General features: G+C 34.8%; 1 protein-coding gene across 2 annotated transcripts; it reads left to right on the top strand.

Moving 5' to 3' along the window:
• Window positions 1–4: 4 nt before the first annotated feature.
• LOC140444887 (protein lin-54 homolog) lies at window positions 5–22,279 on the top strand. Of its 2 annotated transcripts, none has more exons than XM_072536561.1 (9): window positions 5–125; window positions 2,815–2,964; window positions 3,334–3,582; window positions 4,352–5,064; window positions 5,720–5,839; window positions 9,829–10,247; window positions 10,682–10,838; window positions 14,339–14,523; window positions 16,864–22,279. In XM_072536561.1, exons 1-9 carry the CDS (start codon window positions 107–109, stop codon window positions 17,048–17,050), a joined length of 2,199 nt encoding a protein of 732 aa, XP_072392662.1. In that variant the 5' UTR covers window positions 5–106; the 3' UTR covers window positions 17,051–22,279. The 2 variants fall into 2 exon arrangements, with proteins under 2 accessions (XP_072392662.1, XP_072392663.1); XM_072536562.1 differs by having other exon boundaries at window positions 3,346–3,582.
• Window positions 22,280–23,621: the final 1,342 nt, after the last annotated feature.

Here is a 23,621-nt window from a genome sequence, read left to right on the forward strand (position 1 = left end):
TGTTGGTACTTTGCAGCGCTTTTAAGGTCACGTGACATGTCAAATTTAACTATGGTGTTTTGAAATAGTTCATTTCTAAAGAAAATTAATACATTTTGTATTAAATATGTCTTTTTCAGAAAAAGGTATGTAATGCAATAGTTGAATATTATACGATTAGTAATAGCTTAAAGGAACCACATTTTCAAATATAAAAGGTAACAATTTGAAATAGGCGTCTGCTTTTGTGCATAAAATGGAATTTTTTTGAATATGCGTTTACATTTATTTAACCCTAGAATTATAACTTTAATTTTATAATTATTAATAGATTAACATTCTAAAGTTGACTATTTAAAAAAGACAGGTTATACTGAATTTTATTTTAATATTCCTTAATTTCAAATACAACACTTAATACTTAAAAATATTGTCTCTAGCATCAAAACTAATATCAAACCATTAGCGTTTGGAGCATTTAACTGTTTTATATAAAACAAATTTGTGTGTTTTTCTACACGAATATACTGTTTAGAATTTTTTGTAATAGCTGTGATATAGACTAAATATATTTTGACTTTATTCAATAAAATATATCAAACAAATATCTGAAATGCAAGAAATGCAAGGGAAATGACAATTTTTAAACACAGAAGTAATTTAATATTCTAAATACTTAGAAGAGGCACCAAAGTCTGACTAATTTTTAATTATGAAATTATGGGTCCTTTAATGTCACTTTGACCAACAAATATGGGTGTACTCTCTCTGTGTGTTTTTGTATGGAAGAGAAGTTGTTGTATTTTATTTATTTAAATCAATTAATAAGTCAAATCTAATTTTCCCTGTTAATGTTAGTTATAAGTAAGCATTATATTAGATGCTATTGTGTATTCTCATATTTTTTTCTGATATTTAGAGTTACGAGATAACATTCGTAGGAGAAAGAAGAATGATAAATGTTTTATTACAATACCTATCTGTGTATCTAATTAGTAATCTGACTTAATCATCTGACCATTTAAATTAAGAATACTTCATTGTAATGTGGTTTTTTTTATATTGGTATTACTTGTATTTAATACAATCTCTTTATGTGACTGGCCCATTTCAACTTTCTTGTCTTCTGATCCATCTAAATAGTTTTTTCTCTGAAAACCACCAGTTATATACAGGTTGTACAAGTACTTGGGACATAAGTTGACTTACTGTACATAAACTCACTGCCACCTCAAGGGTGCCAGTAAGTTCTAGGGAAGCTGCCATACTGTGCTGACGGTTTACCTTTATGACATTGATTGCTGTTATTAAGATCTATTTAGGACAAATAAAGAGATATATTTGTTTTTTGGTATGATCAAAAGAGAATTTTTAGGAATATTTTAAATATGCCTCTTGATTAAACAGTAAATACCCATAAATGACCTCAAAAAGAAAACTTTTCTTTTGGGTTTCTTTGTAATTGTGATGCAAACCTCTTTGGCGATGATTCCCTATGTTGTCTTTAATTCTTTTTCTTTTATGAAATTAGAGTTCTGTTTGGCTTGAACACTTAAAATTTCATTTAAAGTAACACCCCTATCACATCTATGTTCAACATGTTCAAAAAAGGTAAGTGTACAACTGTTAAAGTTGTACCTAGTAGCAGCTACTCTATATTTTTTATGATTTTATCTAAAATGTTAGAGCCATGGGTAGATTTTAAATAAACGAGACTGCAAATTCTTCAAAAATGCACATATTTTTAATTTCATATGTTATGTTTATTATATTTATTTATTTATTATGTTTATTTTTTTTGTAATATTCAAAAGTTGTATAATGATATTAAAAAAGTTTGATTGCCATATATAATTGATAAGATACAAAAAAAAATTGTTGAAAATGTGCCATTTTTTAGCATCCTAGATGGTAATAGTACTTATCTTAAATCTTGGCCATAACAATGAAATATTTTTATTTAATGTATATTTGATCCCTATCAAGAGAACCTCTCATAATTTTTGCGCTTTCATACTTGGACTATTTGGACTTTCAGACTTAACAAAAGAAATGTGAGAAGAAAACTTCAGTCTTCAGACCCAAAAAGTTCAGGCACATGACTTTAGTTGAAATATCTTTATATTAAAACATTTGCTATAAATATTTGAAAACTTGTATTGCAATAAAATTTAGCTCTAAATAATTAAATATAGTAAAACTTGTTTTTTCTAAATTTCCTTCACTCACTTGAGGTAAGGTTTAATTTCTAACTCATTCTTAGGGTGTGTAAAATAAATTTTTAAAATGTAATAAATATTATTTATTATTACTTTCCACTTTATTCTGCTATTACCCATGCTAAAAACGTATTCTTTCGTCATGGCAGTTTAGACTTTGATTACAGCTGTTCGAAACAGGTCTGCAGTAAGTTCTTAGGTTATGGAGCCATAAAATAAGTCATCTGCAAGCCTGTCTTACCAAACACATTTTCTCTTCCATAACCAACTGAAGTAATATATTTCTCATTATTTCTAATATGTTTTGTAATAAGTATTGTAATTTCCCTTTTTTTCACATTCTTTTTCCATTCGTGGAGAACTTCACAATTCATCACTCGATCAATCAAAAAGCCTCCAGCTTCTGCCTCTGACAGAGTCTAAGCTTCCACATGTCTTCATTCATGTTTTCTTTGCCAGATACAACATTTAGCCTATATTTTTATAGTGAATATGAAGTAGAATCATTTAAATCTAAAAATTTATGAAACGAATTTAAGGACTAAGAAGTTACATTTGCACAAAAATCTTTTTTATACTTTTTCAAATACTTATATCTATATAATATAAATTTTAGGGAATGGAGAAGATTCTGAAAGCATGGAAGCAATGAATATTGAAAATGCTCAACTTGAAAATAGTTTGTCAAGCTTGAGTAGTAATGATATGCATCATTTAAATGAATTTTCACAAGAGCTTATCCTAAACCATGATATGGAAACAGAAGGTATTGTAAAAATGATTATGTACAGGGTGTTTCACATAACATATTTGCTGTTAGTTTTATATAATTTGAATCTTTCTTATATATTTCAAGATAAGTAATTTTCGCTTTTGCTTTATATATATATATATATATATATATATATATATATATATATATATATATATATATATATATATATATATATATATATATTTTCGCCCTTATTATATAACATAAAATTGTTCTAATTCATAACAACAAAAAAATATTATTTGAAAACATTTTAACTCAAAATTTAAGTTAATTATTCTTAAGAAAAGAGTCATATAAATATATACCAGTGTAAAATTTCGAAAATTTCAAAATAATTGCCATTTTTTCTTTCATTAGAACTGGTTGTAGAAAATCAGGAAGTAATAGAACACGAAGAAGAAATTGAAACGGAAGAAGTAGCAACCGAAGATTTGGAAGTAATCATAGATCAGTCCAATAAAGTAGACGAACATTTTTCGGATTTGAAAATTAGTAAACTTAACATGGCAGTACCTCCTTTAAGGCCATTAACTATTGCGCCGAAACCTACAAAAGTTCCCCTTGCTGTCAAGGCGGTCAGTGGACAGCCTTTACTATTTTTACAAGGTATTTATAATTTCTAATTAAAACTAGTCAGTTTAGTATAGTTGTATCAAAAGTTTGCAGGAATATTATATATAATTACCCTAAAATAATATTAACTGCTCTAAAATGTATTTTTAAATTCAAATTGAATAACAGACAATTTTTAGAACAAATATTAATAACTTGCTGCTTCGGCGAATTTCATACTGCTTCAGAAGTAAATAATGTAACACTCCTCTTGCGAGTCTGTTAGTAACGTAAATATTTGGATCATGAAATAAATTTAGTTTTATTTGATGAGCACCCTGTATATATATGCAGGGTGGCCCATCCTATACGCCTCTGTCTCTGTACGGAAAACAACTTCCAAAGCTTTTTCTTCACGGAACTATACAGGCCATTAATACTACAATTCAAAAATAATGTGAATTATACAGGGTGCCCCAAAAATGAGTGGTATATCAGAGGTATATTTTTGCTTATGAAACACCCTATATTTAGGTAGAGGGAACCCTTATAAAAGTGTAGCTAATTTTGTATATAAAATTAAAAAATTTCATCAAATATAGGGTGTTTCATAAGAAAAAGTATCTTTGATATACCACTCTTTTTTTGGAGCACCCTGTATAATTCACATAATTTTTAAATTGTAGTGTTAATGGCCCTGTATAGTTCTATGAAGAAAAAAACTTTGGAAATTAAGTAGTTTTCCATACAGACTGAGGCGTATAGGATGGGCTACCCTGTATAATAGTTTTATAATCAGTATTAATAACATTGAAAATTTCAGGTGCTGGATCAGGCCAAACAATAAAATTAGTAGCTTCACAGGGCCAGGAAATCAACTTAGCTAATATCATATCCAGACCTTTGACAATAAAACCTTCTTTCAAAACAGTATCAACTCAAGGTAGTAACATTTCTCTAGTACAACAAAAGCCTGTACTGATGAAGAAAGTCGTTCCAGCCAATTCAAAAACTGTTACAAAACCTGTAAATAGTATACCAAAACCAACACAACATTTTATGGTCGTGCAAAAGTCTGATCAACAACAACTCAAATTAATACAGGCTCAAGGAAACGTATTGGGTGTTCCGACCCCAACAAAAACCATCACTTTACAACAAGCACAGGAGATGGGCTTGATAACGAGCACTAAAATAGCCCAACCTGGACTTTCTACTGGAAAGCAGTCAGTTTTGTTAGCAAAAAATCCACAGAAATCGATAAAGTTGTTGCCACAGAGCAGTGCTCCCCAAATATTGACTACCGCGGACCTACAAAACATACCTACAAAAACAGTTACTTTAAATCAAGTGAAGGCTCCAACGAAAATATTACCGGCGGTTTCGAACTCTATAAATAAGGGCACACAAAGGCTCATCTTTAAAACAGCTGCTGGTAATCAGACCATTTTGCCACAGGGACAAATTCTGCAGGTCTCTACTGCACAGGCCATGAATTCTGGACAGGTGCATCAGATTAATATACCTGGTAAAGGGGTAAGTAACTTTTGGACTGTTTTATTAAAATGTACTTTAACCATATCTACACTGGGGTGCAAAATTAACCGGGCACTCAGATTTTTTTGTTTTTGTTGGTCTTTAGATCAAAACTTGTTTAATTTGTTTGAATTGTATGTTATGTTTCTTGTTAGGACCTGTTTAGATATTTTGTGCGAACAACAACACTTTTACACATACGTTTTGTTATTAATGGAAATAGTGGCTTAGTATTAATTTAAGTTCATTGTGGTACTGTACCCGATTATAAGTTCGGCTGTAGGTTTTTGTATTGTCTCCTGTTTAAAACTTGCATTAAAAAAATTATGACACCAAAAATACCGCTGAAAGCATATATATGAATATTCTCCAAAAGCATGGCATGTGACGAGCATGGGCCTGGCACGTCTAATGAGAATAGACCTTAAATATAGCGATCGCGTGCTGACACACTTCAAAGGCGGCATCTGAGAGTGGGCAATCTGATTATTATTTATTCTGTCGCTATGCTGTCCTGCATCATAAAAAGCACAGGACAGTATTCAGTATTTATCTGCAGCAATATCGATATGTCAGAGAATTTTAAATCGTAATATATTTACCTCATGTATTGTGAGCATTTTCACAAATTTAAAGATTTTTTTTTTGGTTTTAGATGCAATACATAAAATTTGTAACTACCAGCACGGCCGATGCGAACACAACAACTGCTGGTAATGTTGTAAAATCTTCGCCCATTGTGACACCAACAAATATTGTTTTATCAGAAGTAAAAGTAAGTACATAATATATGTTTTATGTAGCACTTGTATGTGGAAATTTAAAATTTCTAATACATCAGTTCCACATACAAGTGACTAATTAACTAAACTAATAATTATCAATTTTTAACAATAAAACTAGGATAAAATGACTTTATGGATGACTGAGCACCGTTGTTAACGTGTCGTGGCCAGAAACCATGCCTCGTCTCCAGTGTTGATGTTTCAAAAAGTTTTCATTATGAATTGCAAGAAGTTCCAGACAAGCCTGAACTCGCTGTTGTTTTTGTTCCTTGTTCAACAATCTCGGAACAAACTCTGCAGCCACATCTGCATGTGTATCAATTCTGAACCTGAAGTCAATTGTCGTTCTGAACCTGAGTTGTCTACTAACGACTTACGATTTTCTATTTCGCCGATCGCCGTTTTATTTGCTTTGACAATAACTGACTTGTAAGGTTTCGAATGAAGAGTCTACGTCGTATTTTTGAATTCTGATTTAGCATGTAAATGGACTGTGCGTTGATCCCAGCAACGTTTAAGACGACGTAAAATATCACCATAGGCCACCTTCTGCCGTTTCTGGCTACATTATACGAACCAACCATTTAGTCTACAATGTTAACCCCAGATTTCGTCTTATTGTAATAATTGATTATCTCTGGCTTGTGCGTATCTGAATTTACTACGCTATTTATACAATCTTCACTAAAAGCACATAGGTAAGTTAGATTGTATTGGTCTGTTTGCTGTACTCACTAATTCAGGTGGTAGTTGACGTTTATTTCTTCTGACTGTCCCTTCATATGATAGTCTGTTCTTTTTCAAATCGCTGACGAGAGTTAGATGGGTGAACCAATTATCAGCAGTGATATTTCGTCCTGAATTATAGATCTTCTTCTTCTCGTGCCACTCCTAGCGGAGATTGGAAATCATCATGGCCACTGCGACTTTGTTAGCAGCGCGCCTAAATAGTTCAATCGAACTACACCCGAACCATTCACGTAGATTACGAAGCCACGATATTTTTCTTCTTCCCACACTTCTTTTGCCCTTAATTTTGCCCTGCATGATATTTCTTAAAAGTTCGTACTTTTCACCTCTCACAATGTGCCCCAAGTATTCCATCTGTCTAGTTTTTATCTCATTTAGAATTTCGCATCTTTTGTCTAAAGTTTGGAGTACTTGCGTGTTAGTGACGCGGTCCATCCATGATATTCTGAGAATGCGCCTATAGCACCACATCTCGAAAGCTTCGATGTTTTTTGTGGTCAACTGTTTTAGTGTCCAAGCCTCTACTCCATACAACAGGGTAGAAAAGACATAACACCGCAGCATTCGTATTCGTAACTTTATATTGATATCACGATTGCAAAAGAGTTTGCGCGTTCTATTAAAGACTGATCTAGCGATTTCTATTCTACATCTAATCTCTTTTGTTTGATCAGTATCGTCTGTGATCCAAGCACCTAGATATTTATAACAGGGCACACGCTCAATCGTTGTATTGTCTATTACAAGATTAGCTCTGATGTTCTTTGATTTCGTGATTACCATAAATTTAGTTTTTTTCAAATTAATTTTCAAGCCGTAACTGTTACAGTATATATTGAGATTTTGAACGAGATGTTGTAGTTCTACTAGCGTTCCCGTTAGGAGAACCGTATCGTCAGCATACCTTATATTGTTGATCGTCTCACCATTTATTATCAGACCAAGATCTTCTTCCTCGAGTGCTTGTTCACAAATAGCTTCACTATACAGATTAAATAAAAGTGGCGACAAGATGCATCCCTGCCGGACTCCTTGACGGATTTGAATTTCTTCTGTTAGCCTACCCTCAACCTTCACATTTGCTGTTTGATTCCAATATAGGTTGCATATAATTCAAATATCTCGGCTGTCTATATTTTTCTTTATTAGAATTTGTCTTAGTGGTTCATGTTGTACTTTGTCAAAGGCCTTTTCGAAATCAATAAAACAGGTGTAAATTTCTTGGTTCATGTCTAAGCATCTCTGTGAGCGAACGTTCATTGCAAACAGAGCCTCCCTTGTACCCAGCCCTTTTCTGAATCCCATCTGAGTGTTACTGATGTCTACGTCTAATTTCCTATAGATCCTATTATGGATTATTTTCAGGAACAGTTTTAGAGCATGACTCATCAAAGCTATTGTACGATATTCGCTGCATTCCCTTGTATTTGCCTTTTTGGCAGTAGTATAAAGGTCAAACGAAGCCATTCCCTAGGTATTATTCCAGTTCTATATATTGTGTTAAATAGATCTAGGAGTATTTTAATAGATTCATCATCCATAAGTTTGAGCAGTTCTACGGGAATTTCATCAGGGCCGGGGGCCTTACCACTTTTCGCTTGTTTGATTGCATAATCTATTTCTTCTCTGATTATATCAGGCCCTGTATCATCTGTATATTCGTTTGAGATTTCTTGTCTATCTTTGATTTATAGATAGGTTCAGCTAATCTCTTGACCACATCTACTGGTTTATTACTGACACGAAATGGACCTTCAGGCTGCAGTCCTGCATAAATTTCCATATTGCCTGTGTAAAATAGCTTAGAATCAACCATGGAAAAAATTTTAGTCACATATTTGTTAGGTTTTGATATATTGCCTAAATCCGTATCTGCCTCGAAAGTTTGTTAACATCTCGCCTATAGTTACGTTTTGCCCCATAGAGTATCCTTGTTTGCAATTTTCTACAAATAGTGAAAATATTTTTCTAACAGCTGACAACTTATCAATCTTCAATCAGTCGATCTGGTCGAATCGTCTTGTCATCGAATCTTATACAGTTGTGAATATTTTTGATGCTTCTCATGACTTCGTAAGTCTAAATGAATTCAATTCCACTATCATCTGTTGCCCATAAATCTTCAAAATTTAGTCGATTACTGCGGTGTAAGTCAGCTAAATACAAAAGACCCAAAAATGATTTTAGTTCTATTTTGTCGGTTTGCTTACCATCTCTTTCTCTGGAATATCTACGTAAAATAAAGTCTATATATTTATTTGTATAACGTAAAATTAAATCTAAAAGTTCAGAAAGACACGACACAGCTCCTGCATTCATATTCAGTTTTTGCATTTTTTGCAGTATTCCTTACTAGAGGCAATTGACACAGAATATTTTGTTTTTGTCGCTCAATTTTATTTCCGTAAACTGGCTTTTTTTCCCACTTTGTTACTTTGTCTTTTCCGAAAAAATACTCCCTGTTTTCATATAGGTTCTCTTCGCTCTCCTCACTAGAAATGTCTTGTTCGCTGTCGCGAGTTTTCTGATCGCTCTTCGATATAATCGATTTCGTCCACGCCACTTTCGTCTTCAGACTCATTTCTTTCATTTTCATCGTCAGAATCGAGAAACATACTCTGAAGCTCTTCAACATCCTTTGGATCATCCAACTTATCTACCTTTTTCGACATTCTGAATATAATGTAGATCCCACAACGAAATTAACACGAAAAAATATAGGTTCGACCTGCGAGGTCGCGGTATCTGTCAGATACAACTGTTGTTCGGTTACGACAAACGTTCACTTCTCAATCGTTAGAAATTACCTGAAAGCCGACGTTGTGTGTGTTTTCAATGTATCTCTCAGATCAGCCGCGACTTCCGGAGGGTTAAGTGATTGTGAGTAGGAGCAGTGTGGTAAACTGGAGCAACATCGTGTAAAAACTACATTCATTGTCGAATATTAAGCGGTACATTTTGCAGTAGTATTGGCAAATGATAATTTAGAAAATCCAGATATATTCAACATTCACATGACCGTCAAAAAAATGTGGGCCAAACATTTATAGACCACCTAGTTTGACTATGAGTGTTAACAAAATAGAGACTGCTTGATGCATAATAATGAAAATTATGCCGATTCACGTTCCATTTTTGTGAAATGTAGACTCATCCCCAAAAAGCACATAATCGAAAAAAAATCGGTTATTAGTTTATGCAGCTGTCTAACAATAATTTTAATTTTCAGCCAATCTCAACACTAAATAGGATAGTACCGAAAATCCACCCCAAAGACAAAGTTCCCATATCGCCCAACAGCAAAGCTTTGACGAGCACACCTCTGATGGTGATGCCCGTGCAGATCCCTACCACGCAATCCATTCAGTTCCATTCAAAAGTTACCAAAGTATCAATAGCTCCTCCGGCTTCTCCTCAACAGAAACCAGCAGGATCTACTAAATCCTCGACTGGATCAAATGAAAATACCTCTCCTCAATCTAAAGAGGAGCTGGATGCCAATGGCATGAGACCTAGGAAGCCGTGTAACTGTAACAAGTCTCAGTGTTTGAAACTGTATTGTGATTGTTTCGCTAACGGAGAATTCTGTTTTATGTGCAATTGTATGAATTGTTTTAATAATTTAGAAAACGAAGATCATCGGAATAGGTGAGTAATAATTTTAATATTAGTAATATTCTATAGATTCTTCGTATCTATCTAGTTATTTTTTTAATTGCATCTGAATCTATTGACAGGTATATATAATAAACAGCTGGTTCCTAAAAAAAACTAAGCGTATTTTGTAGAAAATTAAGCACTGTATTTTGAAGGATAAACACTTATTATTTACATACTGTCACCGTCACTGCAAAATCTTAAAATTTGTCAGATAACTTATTCTGTTTAACCTCAAAAACTAGCTGTACCTAGTATCGATCGTTACTTTGTTCTTATCATTTAAGGTAGTATTACCGTTTAGAATAGATATTGTTCATTTATTTTATTGTTGATATCTATTCCCCAAGTTGGCTTGAGTATTTTTTCTTTTTGTACTTTATGTTTCTGGTGTAGGTGATTCTTGTTCATTAGAATATTTTTAGAGCGATCAAAGCATGCTTGGAACGAAATCCCAACGCTTTTAGACCAAAAATTGGCAAAGCGAAGGATGTAGTAGGAGATACTGCCATAAGGAAGCATACGAAGGGCTGTAATTGTAAGAGATCTGGATGTCTTAAGAATTACTGCGAATGTTATGAGGTGAGTACTACCTATTTTGTTTCGTTATAATCTTTTACGTAATCCTAACGTAATCCTAAAGTAATATGTATATATATATATATATATATATATATATATATATATATATATATATATATATATATATATATATACACTCGCGATCATAAAATCCGGGTCATCTTGAAAATTTCAAGTTTCTTAAATATTTTTGCCTCTGGTGCAGTAATAACCTTTTTTTTTGGCTAATGTATTTTTTATTTGTCATCAATGTTTGTTTTGAAAGAAAAAAAAATGGTTTTTTATTGCTTTTATTGAAAAAAACAGAAAACAAATCAAATTGTTGATAAAACAATTGTACGAAAAAAAAATGGAAAATACAGAACGCGGTACAAAATCAGTGAAATTTCAATGACCAATATCGTGTATTGCCTCCCCTTGCTCTAATAACCTCTTGCAGACGACGGGCATACTCTCAATTTTTCTCCCGATTACATGTTGTGGAATGTTATTTCACTTTCTCGCTAAGAGATCCTTAAGCTCCTGTGCGTTGTTAGGAGGATGTGTATGAGTTTGAATACGTTTTTTCAAATCGTCCTAAAGATGTTCGATGGGATTCAGGTCCGGAGACCTAGCTGGCCAGGGTACCCTCGTAATTCCAACTTCGTCCAAGTATTACATACTGATACTGGCAACGTGCGGTCGCACGTTGTCCTGCATAAAAACGGCGTTTTCTCCAAGCCCTGCCATTTTGGGCATAACATGTTCTTCCGGAATCTCCGTAATGTACCTTCGTGCAGTTAGGGAGCCATTTTCGATGAAGGGTAATTCTGTGTGGAAGTCGGAAGATATACCTCCCCAAGCCATGACCGAGCCTCCACCAAATGGCATTCTTGGAGCAATGCAAGCTTGTGAAAATCGTTCATCGGTTCTCCTCCAAACTCTTACACGTCCATCGGATCCAGTTAGGCAGAAACGGGATTCATCTGAGAATAACACTTTGCTACAATCGTTAATTTCCCAATGCGCGTATTGTCGAGCAAAAGCTAGTCGTGCAACTCGAGGCACCCGGCGAAGTGGCGGTCCTCTAGCCATTACCCGAGAAGATAGTCAAGAAGAACGAAGTCTTTTTCTGACTGTTGCAACACTAAAATGGCGATCTCGTACTTCCTCTAGACGATTTTGATGCATAACCGCAGTTGAGGTCCGGTTTCGTAAAGCCTGAAACACAAGGAAACGGTCATCTAGTGCCTTGGTCGTTCTTCTTCGTCCAGAGCCAGGTCGCCTGGTTAGCAAACTTGCCTCCTGAAAGCGTTGAAGCACTCGTTGAACCGTAGAAAGGCTTATGCCAACAGTTCTTGCGACTTGTCGTTGAGTGTGACCCTCTTCCACAAGTGCAACAATTTGTGCCGTTTCAACAACAGTCAAAGGCATTTTTGTCAAAAAATAAACACTAATAATGGCACTAATAATAATAATAAACACTAATGGTGACAATAATAAACGTTTGTCCGTTGCATTTGAGCAGAAAGTCGAAGTACAAACGAGACATTTAAAACAAGCGGAGTTACAGGTAGCGTTCATTTTGGGAAGTGTGCACTTTACCGCGAAATCGGCACTATTGGAATTCTTTGTTACAAAGGAAACCGCAATAATTCTCAGAAACATGCATTAGTTTGTATTTATATATATATATATATATATATATATATATATATATATATATATATATATATATATATATATATATATATATGTATATATATATATATATGTATATATATATATATATATATATATATGTATATATATATATATATATATGTATATATATATATATATATATATATATATATCCATTTCCACATTTTGCACTTGTTAAACAATTTCTTTATCACTTAAAACTTGAAATGTTTCTACCTGATCGTCTACTGAAATGTAGGAGTCAAGATCAGTTTCAAACTCGCTCTGGTTTACATTAAATTTTTGTATCCACTCTGACAAAGGCATTTCGTTAACCTCGTCAAGATCCTGAACATTGGGAGAAACTATAGTCAATTTAGTTTGACGAAAGCCCTTACAAATTGCCTCGCATTGTCTAAAAACTGAACTGCATCAAGGATGGTAATGTTCACGGATACCCCATTGTCAATACAAAAAATTATTCTTTTCAAAAGCTGTTTTCGATAATGGCACTTTGAACTTATTATGACTCCTTGGTCCATAGGTTGCAAGACAGTTGGCTGGTAAGAACAACAGGTTGATATTGGTCAAATTAAGCTTGGCTGCACAGTTGTCAACTAAGAGAAGAATTCTTTTTTTTTTGAAGAGAGTTTCTTGTCCTACTTTCTCAATTCTTCTTCAAAAATAGCAGAAATCATCCACCAGTTATTTTTGTTGGCTGTGTAGTTTACAGGCAGTTTTTTTATATTTTTAAAACATGTAGGATGTAAACTTTTCCCAATAACCAAAAGCTTTCTTTTCTCTGTACCTGTCATGTTTGCACAAACAAAAGCCGTGACTCTTTGTTTTGAAAGCTTTCCACGTACACATTTTGATTTTTGAAATTTAAAGTTTTGTCTGGCGTTAATTTGTAAAAGACACCAGTTTCATCGCCATTGAAGATATCTTCATCCTTGTAAAGTTGCCTTAATTGTGGCCATGTGTTTTGTAACCAATCACCTGTCACTTTCACGTCCACACATTTTGCCTCTCCAAGAATTTTCGCGAAGGAAATTGAGTGCCGGGCTTTAAACTGATCCAGCCAACCATTAGAGCATGTGAAATCTTCACCAAACAGTTTTCCGAACTCTGTAGCTTTCTCATTTAAAAGTGGCCCGTACACAGGAATATCAGAACTGCCACACTGCTTGAACCATTTGATTAGAACTGAATCTACATCACCACGAATGCACTTCCGAATCTTATTTCTATTTTCTCCCTCCTCATTAAAGGCTTTTAAAATTTTGTCCTTGTTTTTTAGGATTAAGCCTACAGTCGAATTAACAAGTCCAAATTATATAATATAAGAGCAAAACAAATGCTCTTATAACACGCACTTTATCTTTAATAGGCGAAGTCTTCCTTTTAGTACTACAACTTGCCATATTAAAATATAAAAAGTTAATTAAGTACTAAATTTAAATCTAAAATATAAAAATTTAAAAAATTTCTTAAACTGACTGTCTGAAACAGAAAATTTGACTGTTAGGATGGCACTGATAAATGAGAAATCATAGAACTGCCAAGGTCACATAACTGTACACAGAAGGGATAATCATTTCCTGCTCTTTGGTCACAGATCGAGGTCCACTGTATAGTTTTGGTTGATATGTATTAGCTAAAGATCTTGGTTGTCCTTTTTTAGATCCTGGCTTTAGGTCTAGTTCAAAGAATGGCATTTGACAAGTGACATGAGTCACTTGTTACAAATGTGGTACTTTACCGTAGTTAAATTTTTTACTCTAGGAAGCAAATAATTGGGATTACTCCTATCGTGACTTTTGTATTTACTTTCACAGGCCAAGATCGCATGTTCCAATAATTGCAAGTGTTTTGGCTGTCGGAATATAGAAGAAGCTATAGATAAGAAGAGTGTAAGGCATTTAAGCGAAAAAGCTACCAACACGCCCGCTTGTCCTGCCCCCCTCGATGTAAACGGCAAAAACCTAGGACTGTTCCGACAACGGCGAAGTTCCAGTTCAAGGTAAGCAATGCTACGAATTACTCGATTTTCGATATTTTGTATTAAGTGGCTATTTTATTAACCATTTTTTCGATTATCTGTCTTATGTGAAATTTTATATAATTGCATTTCTATTTATTTTGAACGCATTAGTAAAATATTACATTAGTTTTCTGATGATAGCCAAGGCCAGAATCAGAACAGCATAATACTGAAAAACGTCTTAGAAGAAACAACGGAATATATCTCCCAGAAGATTACCAGAAAATCGTAGTGTCTGTCCACAAATATAATATTCCCGATCTTAAAAATTAGTGGCTGGCTAGTTAAAAAAAGGATTATGTTTTTAATCAAGGTTATTACTCGCATTGCAAAACCTTTACAATTTCAAAATATGGGTAGTTTGATGAAATCGTAGGCTTCCACGGCCAGAGTCAGAATTATAGTTTATTCGTCTTCCGGGTTTGGACCGTGTCATTTGTGAGTGACCCAAAAGTGGGTTCATGTCTCCCATCTGGAATCTCAGTCTAGAGCCGCCGTCCGGTCCCGCTACCACGATGCAGCCACATGATTGGCCAGCGCGCGCTTCTTGACGTTCGCGCCACGGAGTGTGCCGATACGTCCCGACACGACAGGTCACCGCGACTATAAATAGAGCGGTAGCGGAGTAATAGTCGGATTCACTCCCCGCCTCTCGACGCGTTAGTGTTCTGAGCTGTTGGACGTGAATCCCTGTCCTGGCATTTGGTTTTCACCTCTGGCTGCGTTAAGTAGTTGAGTTACTGTGACCAAAGGCCCATCTTGGTAGTTAGTATTCGCCTCTGGTTGCGTTGAGTAACTGAGTTACCGTTGCTAACTACCCATCTTCCTGTCTTTTGTTTCCTTTTTCTTTTTTGTTCTCCTGAAGAAGCTACATACAATTGTAGCGAAACGTCGAGATGAACCCACTTTTGGGTCACTCACAAATGACACGGTCCAAACCCGGAAGACGAATAAACTATAATTATGGGTAGTTTGCTTATGATAGTTTTTTTCCAGAGTATAGATTCTTTTCGAGACTTAGTCCGTTCTGTTGGAAAGACGCCATTCTCAAAAAGAAGTTAAAATTTATATTTAAAAAAATTAGTCGACCGTTTACCTGACTGCTGAAATTTATCCGAAAATTACTAAGTTCTCGGAAAGAACTGCGTTGAGAATTTGAAACTCGACGTTTCGGCACCCATTTTGGAGCCATTATTCTGTAGAAATACAAGAACCGTCAACGGCACTGAGGTCTCAATCTGCCTACTCCTCAGTGTCGAGTGACAGCAAGCAATTTAATTAAACCCAGTCTGTGAGACATGTTCATCCCAAATAATTACGTTCGGGTGTAACAATTCATTGGAGCGAGGTGTATTAACTCGAGTTGAAAACGGGAGTCACTCCACCGCGCTTAAATGCTCCAGACCATCTCTTCCCCCCTATAGCACTCTGATGCGCGATAAGGGCACAACTATCAGCCAAATGTTCTTCATGTGGGAGTCCTGGGTTATAGAAATCCAACATGGTTCCCTAACCGATTCAAATTCAGGTCAGCGTGATGCGCTTTGTTCCTGTTATCCTCTAGTGACTTGTCCGCCGATCTAAAATTGCTTGCTTGGGCCCCAAGTCTCCCTCCGGAATACGTCCAGTTCGGAGTCTTGGTGCTCAAGTGGTTGGGCCTTACTATTATTTTTTTGGTAGGATGTCTATGTGAGTTTATTTATTTTTCTCTCTCTACTCTTTGAGGTTTTGTTTTCTCTCACTACTTTTTATTTTGTTTGTCTTCGATTTCTTTGGTTCCTTTATTTATTCCGCTATTTATTGTTTAGGCCTCTTGTGTTTCATATCATGAGATATGAAACGAGGACGTAGGATTTCCGAGGACATCCGAAACGGAGAGGCAGTACAAGAAGAAGAAGAATTCTAATTGTGATTTAAAAGTCAAAACAATTTTACATGCAGTTCATCAACAAAATAAAATTGCATCAATGATTTAAATATTTATTTTTTAAATTTTGTAGTCTTTTATAGATTAGTATTTATAAATGAAAAGCTTTTAATCAAAATTGATCAATATACACTTCCACTATTCATGGTTATTTTACATACTTTTTTAAATTTAAGAAATCTGTAATAGTAAGTTTATTCCAGCTGTTAATAAGGAGTGGTAGGTATTCTTATGGTGCATGTTTCTGACAGTGACTGTGCCGAAATATTCCCAAATAAAGCGATGGCTCAGTTGTCTCACTGTATAAAGTTTTATTCTATTTGATGAAAATTTATGATTTTGCACTTGTATTCTTCTTGATGTCACCGATTTAATTTTGTATATTTTTACAGAAAGCAAACTATAAATTTTATAACGGACGACGTCATAGAAGCTACATGTCAGTGTCTACTAACAATTTCCGACAACGCAGACGAAACCATTCAAGACGAAGAAATAACGAAACGTCTAATCATAGAAGAGTTCGGTAGATGTCTAACGGAGATAATAGACTGCTCGTCGAACCGTAGTCTAAGTTAGTTCTAAATGTAAAGTAGTGAATTTAGATCCAACGATTATTGTCACTCGAAGAGTGCCATTCTTTTGATCGCGAAAGTGTAACAGTTAGGGCTTGAATCGTCAGATATGTGTTTTGAAAGTAATTATGAATGAAAGAAAAATCTGATAAAAACTATTGATTTTCTCTGGAATTTAGCTTAACAGACTGGAATATGTATCAATCAGGTTCAAAATGATCTTCAAAAGTGCTTATATCTCTCGTGTTAGTTAAATATTTTAAGGTTAAATTCGACAGAAAATTATCTTATTTCACAAATATATACAGTAAAACCTCGATATAACGGACTACTTGGGCGAACAGAGTGTCCGTTAAAGTCGAAAGTCCGTTATATAAAAATATGTTATAATATTTATAAAAATAAATAAATATATATATATATATATATATATATATATATATATATATATATATATATATATATATATATATATATATATATATATATATATATATATATATGTATATAAATGTACACTGTATTCAGATATATATAAAAAATACAAAATACAAACAAAATTCTATATAATTGTCTTCGGGTATTCGTCGTGAAGTGGCGTTGCTGTTGATATCGACACGCTTGCTGTCGGTAATCATGTTTTGAAAAAGGAATCAAGTTTCGTTTGCAATTATTTTATGATCAACTCTCTAAATGCGATCTTACCTCTGATAATTTTATTTTTGGCAGTGTTGTTTTGTCATCTTCTTCGCTAACTTCACTTCCATCCTCATTTTTTAGGTTCATAACTTCATCTGCTATTTCACTTTCAGTCATGATGTTATATCCAGGGTCACCTTCTTTGGATCTACTTCTAGCCATTGTAAAACATCTTCCTCAGCTACATGTTCTCCTGCATTATTATGTATTGTCCCACAGAAATCAGTAACTTCCAACCCTTCTAAATCTATGCATCTTGGTCATCAAACAAATTCTTCCAACCATTTTTTAATGTTTGCTCTTTCACCATTCTACAGAAAACTTAAAAATTGTTGATTTTAAATTGTAAGACCTTAAGTTTTGCAAGCTACGCTGTCCTCATGGATATTCTGCATTATCTCCATCGTGCAATACAACCATTACTTCGTCTAAAAACTTGCGATGCATGGGTTGAATAAGTGATGTATTTTTTGGCAAAAACATACAGCTAAAGTTGCCATCTTCTGAACGTAGAATATTTTCAGATGGGTGAGCAGAATCGTTGTCTACAAGCAATAAACATTTCACCTCTGCTGGCGGTATTCCCAATTTCTTCTCTTGAAATTTTCTCACTAAAGGTACAAATTCTTTGAAAAATCAATTTCTAGAAATGTGTCATTTATGCTAAATTTTATCGAAATTTTTTGTATGACAGTGGTATGGGACGGATTAAACATGTATAATATCAACAGTACGTTTTTATTTTTTGTTCTACATTTGACCGGATTTTTTGTCCGTTATATCCGAAGTCCGTTAAATAGATGTCCGTTATATCGAGGTTTTACTGTACTTAATTTTGTAAATCCAAAAAGGTTCTAAATTTTGTTAAAACGGGTCTGTACATGTAAAGTGCCAAATTCCTATTGAGTCAACTGAGAAAAACGAGCGTCTCGTTGTTTTTTTTTATTTTTCTAAACACGAAATAGTCACACGAAGCTAAATATGGTATGACTTGTCAATCAGTTTGTATTACAATAGGGATGTTCACTAATTTTTAAATATAGTTAAATTCAATAGATTATAAAATATATAAAAATATATCAAATATGAAATTGTTTAAAAATATATATTTTTTAAGATAAAAATCAATTCTTAATTTTAATTTTGATGGAGGCTAGAAAAACGGCTCCTCGCAGCGAGGCTACGGTGTGTGGCGTCAGCAGTCGTATCGACAACTTGTGTATACGTATTTACGAAGTGTAACCAGTTCTTTAAGTATTTATACAGTGATAATGAAGCCAAATAAGTGGTGTTTGCTATAAAGAGAGGGAAAAACTAGAAAAGGCAGTTATTATGCAAGTTAGAAGAAAAATAAATGCAAATATGAAAACCTGTAGTTTGACCATTTTAAGTAAATATGGTGTTAAATTGTTTGGAACTTTAATAAAAATCTTCTCAGAATTGTTTTTAGATGTATTTAGACACCCAGGAACAAAACACCACTTATTTGGCTTCATTATCAGTGATTAAATACTTAAAGAACTGGTTACACTTCGTAAATACGTATACAAAACAAGTCGTGTGTGTTTTTGGGTGTTTTTCTTGTATTGGATGGCTTCGCTGTCCCGTTTTAGGCTTTTGCCTCTTCAGGACGTGTTTTCCTTGGTATTGGGTGTATGGCACTGGATTTTGGTATGTGTCCACTGGTGTGCTGCGTAGTGTTTGTTGGTGGTTGTTGCTGCTCTCACTAGTCCTGGACAATCGGGGGCGAAAGGGATACAAGTAAACGGTTCCTTTCAGAATTTTTGGTCTAAAACAAAATTAGTAAGTATATGAAAATTTTTTATGTTTATTAATTTACAAAATTTATTAAATTATTGTATGAGTCGCGACGCGTGAGGGCAGCTGTGGACTGGTACCTCAAAAAATCGACGGGGTATCGTTGTGCAATGGGATCGGAAAACCACAGAAAACCGATCCCCCCCGTCGGTGTCAGTTCGAAGTGAACATTTAGTATTATAATAAGCGACGGTAAAAGAGGGAAGTTGCCTCCTGTATGTCAATGTATTCATCAGGGAGCTCGTTGCTGGCGAGTTCCAGCAGAATAGCGGGTAGGAATGGGAGTTTGGGTTTAGGTTTTCTTCTGAATACATTGCCGAGGGATGAGCAGGTAGTTTTGAGGATGCTTTGGGCTCTGAGGTTTTGGCCCCGGATGGTGCGAATTGTATAACCCCTGCTCAGAGAGGAAAGCCTCTCATTGATGGGCTGGATATTCGACAGGCGATGAATGAGTGCGGAAGGATAGTCGCATCGTTTTCTGTTTAGTTGGCGTAAGATTCTCCTTTCCAGTGTGAGTAGTCTATTGCTGAGATGTTTGGGCATCACAGCACAAATGCAAGATCTGTACTCGATGACCGGTCTGATAAATGTTTTGTATGTATGGATAAGTGTACGTGGGTGTGTGCGGCCGAATTTGCCACAAAGAGCGTTGAGAAGTCCGAGTCGGCTCCTAACCTTATTACAGGTTCTGTCAGTATCGTCTCTCCAGCGTAATGTCTGCATGAACAGTACGCCGAGATATTCGACCTGGTTTCGGAGACGGAGTCGTTCTCCCCACAAACTCAAATTGTGCCTTTCGGTGATGATAGGTGTGATTCACGCTGACGTCACACACCGTAGCCTCACTGCTAGGAGCCGTTTTTCTAGCCTCCATCAGAATTGAAATTAAGAATTGATTTATCTTAAGAAATATATATTTTTAAACAATTTTATGTTTGCTATGTTTTTATATATATGTTATAACCTATTTTAATTTAACAATATTTAAAAATTAGTGAACATCCCTATTGGAGTAATTTTACGAATTGTGCTCGAGTGCGCTGTCTTGATGGAACATAATTGAAGGCTTATTTACACAACAACATATCTGTATTTTTATTGTTTTACATAAAATAGAAAAAACCTAATTTCTTTGAAAGAATTGGAAATTTTAATGATATTATTTATAGATATTCTAGAATGTGCATTTGTTTGAATTCTTTTTCTTATTGCGCCATCTCGTTTCGATGGCCATCCAAATATATATTTTAGAGAGGTAACAGAGAAGTATCCATTTTTGGTATTATTATGTTCCACCCTAATTCATCTTGTTTCTGTGGTTAACTTTTCTTCATCTGTGTTAATATTAGGTTTCTTTTATCTGGTCGACTTTCTGGAGTTTTTTTATCTTTAAGCTAGTCTCCAGTAGGCTGTAACAATATTATTTTGCTTATAGGCTAAAAGGGGGGACTGAACAATTACTGGGCTTGGAGATGGGGTATGCAAAAAATTGAAACGTTTGCGAACGCCTACTAATCCTGGGAGAAATCAAATCAAATACTAAAACTGGACTTCAGATTATCACAATATGCCATCCTTCAAACTCTATGTCGGCTGCTTATTTTCCACTTAAAACCATGTCGGCCTCAGACGCTGTTATAAAATCCCTTGACACAGGATACAGCTTACAACAAACGGTGTTTAACTCACATTACAAAGATTGTCACACTGCATTTTAAGCTTAAATAATCTTCTCACCACACACATGGAATTAAGGGAAAAATTTGCCGGTTTTTCAAAACTTTACGAAAACCAACATTAATCACCCAGACTCTAAATTGCTCTCTTACAGCTGCCAACATCGAAGTCGCGATGACCAAATTTGGACTTCCACAATGAAAGCGACCCTCCTGCGTAAATACCAAACGAAACCAAGATCAAACGAAAGAGCAATTTGTTTATTATAAACAGACTCCAAAATGTTAGATTATCAATCTCAATTGACGGCTAATCTGTGTTTTTTTGCGGCCTTTCTTAGCGAGAATCCATTTTTCAATACATCGTGCAACGTCTGATTAACGTCTGATTCTTCATTAAAATTGTCAAAAATCCTACTGCCTAATTTTCTTTTGTACGTTCTTTCCAACCCCATTCAATATTATCCTCCATCTTAAAAAAGCTGGCGTTAGTTAAAATGCTAGATACCTAAAATTACTATTGCCAAACCATACAAAACAATTTTATACCACTAGAAATAGCGAACTTACCTCCGTTTTCTCTATCATCAAAAGTACACAAACTATAAAAATAGGCCAAACAGTTCAAGCGTGAACTGATCATAGCCGAGACCCAAGAAATGAGTATCATCACGTGCAGAAATAATTTTACATTATTGCCGGTTCTATTTACATATATATGTGATAGAATGACAATGGAGATACTGATACGTTTTAATAAAAATTAGACCGTTCTCAAACTCTATATCTGAAAAAATTGCATGCATGCTAAGGTTAAATTTTAATTATTTCACGTTTTATTTCCGACATTAGCAATGCATGGTTCAAAACTGTAGATACATTTTTATATTGGTTTTTATTAACCTTAAAGTATTAGCTGGGTGATACGTAAGTGTGTTCCAGATTTATTGTATCATAAGTTTAGATATTTTTTAATTAATTTGTTAAGTGTATTTTGAAAACATAATAAGGAGAGATTAATATATATAATGATAAGACTATTGATTTGTTTTATTTTAAAGACCTACACTTGATCAGAATTGAGTCTTAATACCTAAAAACTACAGCACCACCGGATTCACTTTGTATTTGAGATTTGGATGCGTAATGGTGCTGATGGTCACTTGTTATAGAAAACGACGCCATCGAAGCAGTTAACGAATTTGTATACCTGGGAACACTCGTCAATACTGAAAATGGCACTACCGCAGAGATAAATCGCAGAATTTGCACGGCTAATACATGCTATTTTGGACTTAATCTCCTTTTTAAATCTACAGTTATATCAAGAAATACAAAAGTAAAACTCTACAAAATAATACGCCCAGTCCTAATATATGGTTCGGAAACCTAGACTTTAACAAAAAGCAATGAAAACATGTTAAGATGTTTCTAAAGAAAAATACTAAGGCGAATGGTGTCTGGAGAAGACGATACAACTTCCAGGAACCAGATATCATAAAACACAATAAGATAGGACGTCTGAGGTGGGTAGGCCCTGCAATGCGGATGGAGCAAACCGACCCAGCTAGAAAAACGCTCCTTGATAGACCTATTGGTCAAAGAAGAAGAGAAAGGCCCAGAACAAGATTCCAAGATATGAGAAATATGGAAATAAGTGCTTGGCGGAGAAAGGCGATGGATAGGGACGACTGAAAAAAAATTCTTGGGGAGGCTAGGACCCACACAGGGTTGTAAAGCCAAAATGATGATGATGGTGCTGATGCTCAGTAAACCCAGAGCGATCAGTCGTTGGGCAAACTTCTTCTTCAAGTGCCATCTCCGCGGCGGAGGTCAGCAATCATGATAGCTATTCGGACTTTTGAGACGGGCAAACGTCGAGGAGCAAATGTAATTGTTTTTACAGTTGGTACAGTCGGTGGAATCATTTTTGAATATGGATTTCAAATCGCTACAAAATAATACGCCCAGTCCTAATATATGGTTCGGAAACCTAGACTTTAACAAAAAGCAATGAAAACATGTTAAGATGTTTCTAAAGAAAAATACTAAGGCGAATGGTGTCTGGAGAAGACGATACAACTTCCAGGAACCAGATATCATAAAACACAATAAGATAGGACGTCTGAGGTGGGTAGGCCCTGCAATGCGGATGGAGCAAACCGACCCAGCTAGAAAAACGCTCCTTGATAGACCTATTGGTCAAAGAAGAAGAGAAAGGCCCAGAACAAGATTCCAAGATATGAGAAATATGGAAATAAGTGCTTGGCGGAGAAAGGCGATGGATAGGGACGACTGAAAAAAAATTCTTGGGGAGGCTAGGACCCACACAGGGTTGTAAAGCCAAAATGATGATGATGGTGCTGATGCTCAGTAAACCCA

Source organism: Diabrotica undecimpunctata, chromosome 7 (genome assembly GCF_040954645.1).
Source record: "Diabrotica undecimpunctata isolate CICGRU chromosome 7, icDiaUnde3, whole genome shotgun sequence".
Lineage (NCBI taxonomy): Eukaryota > Metazoa > Arthropoda > Insecta > Coleoptera > Chrysomelidae > Diabrotica > Diabrotica undecimpunctata.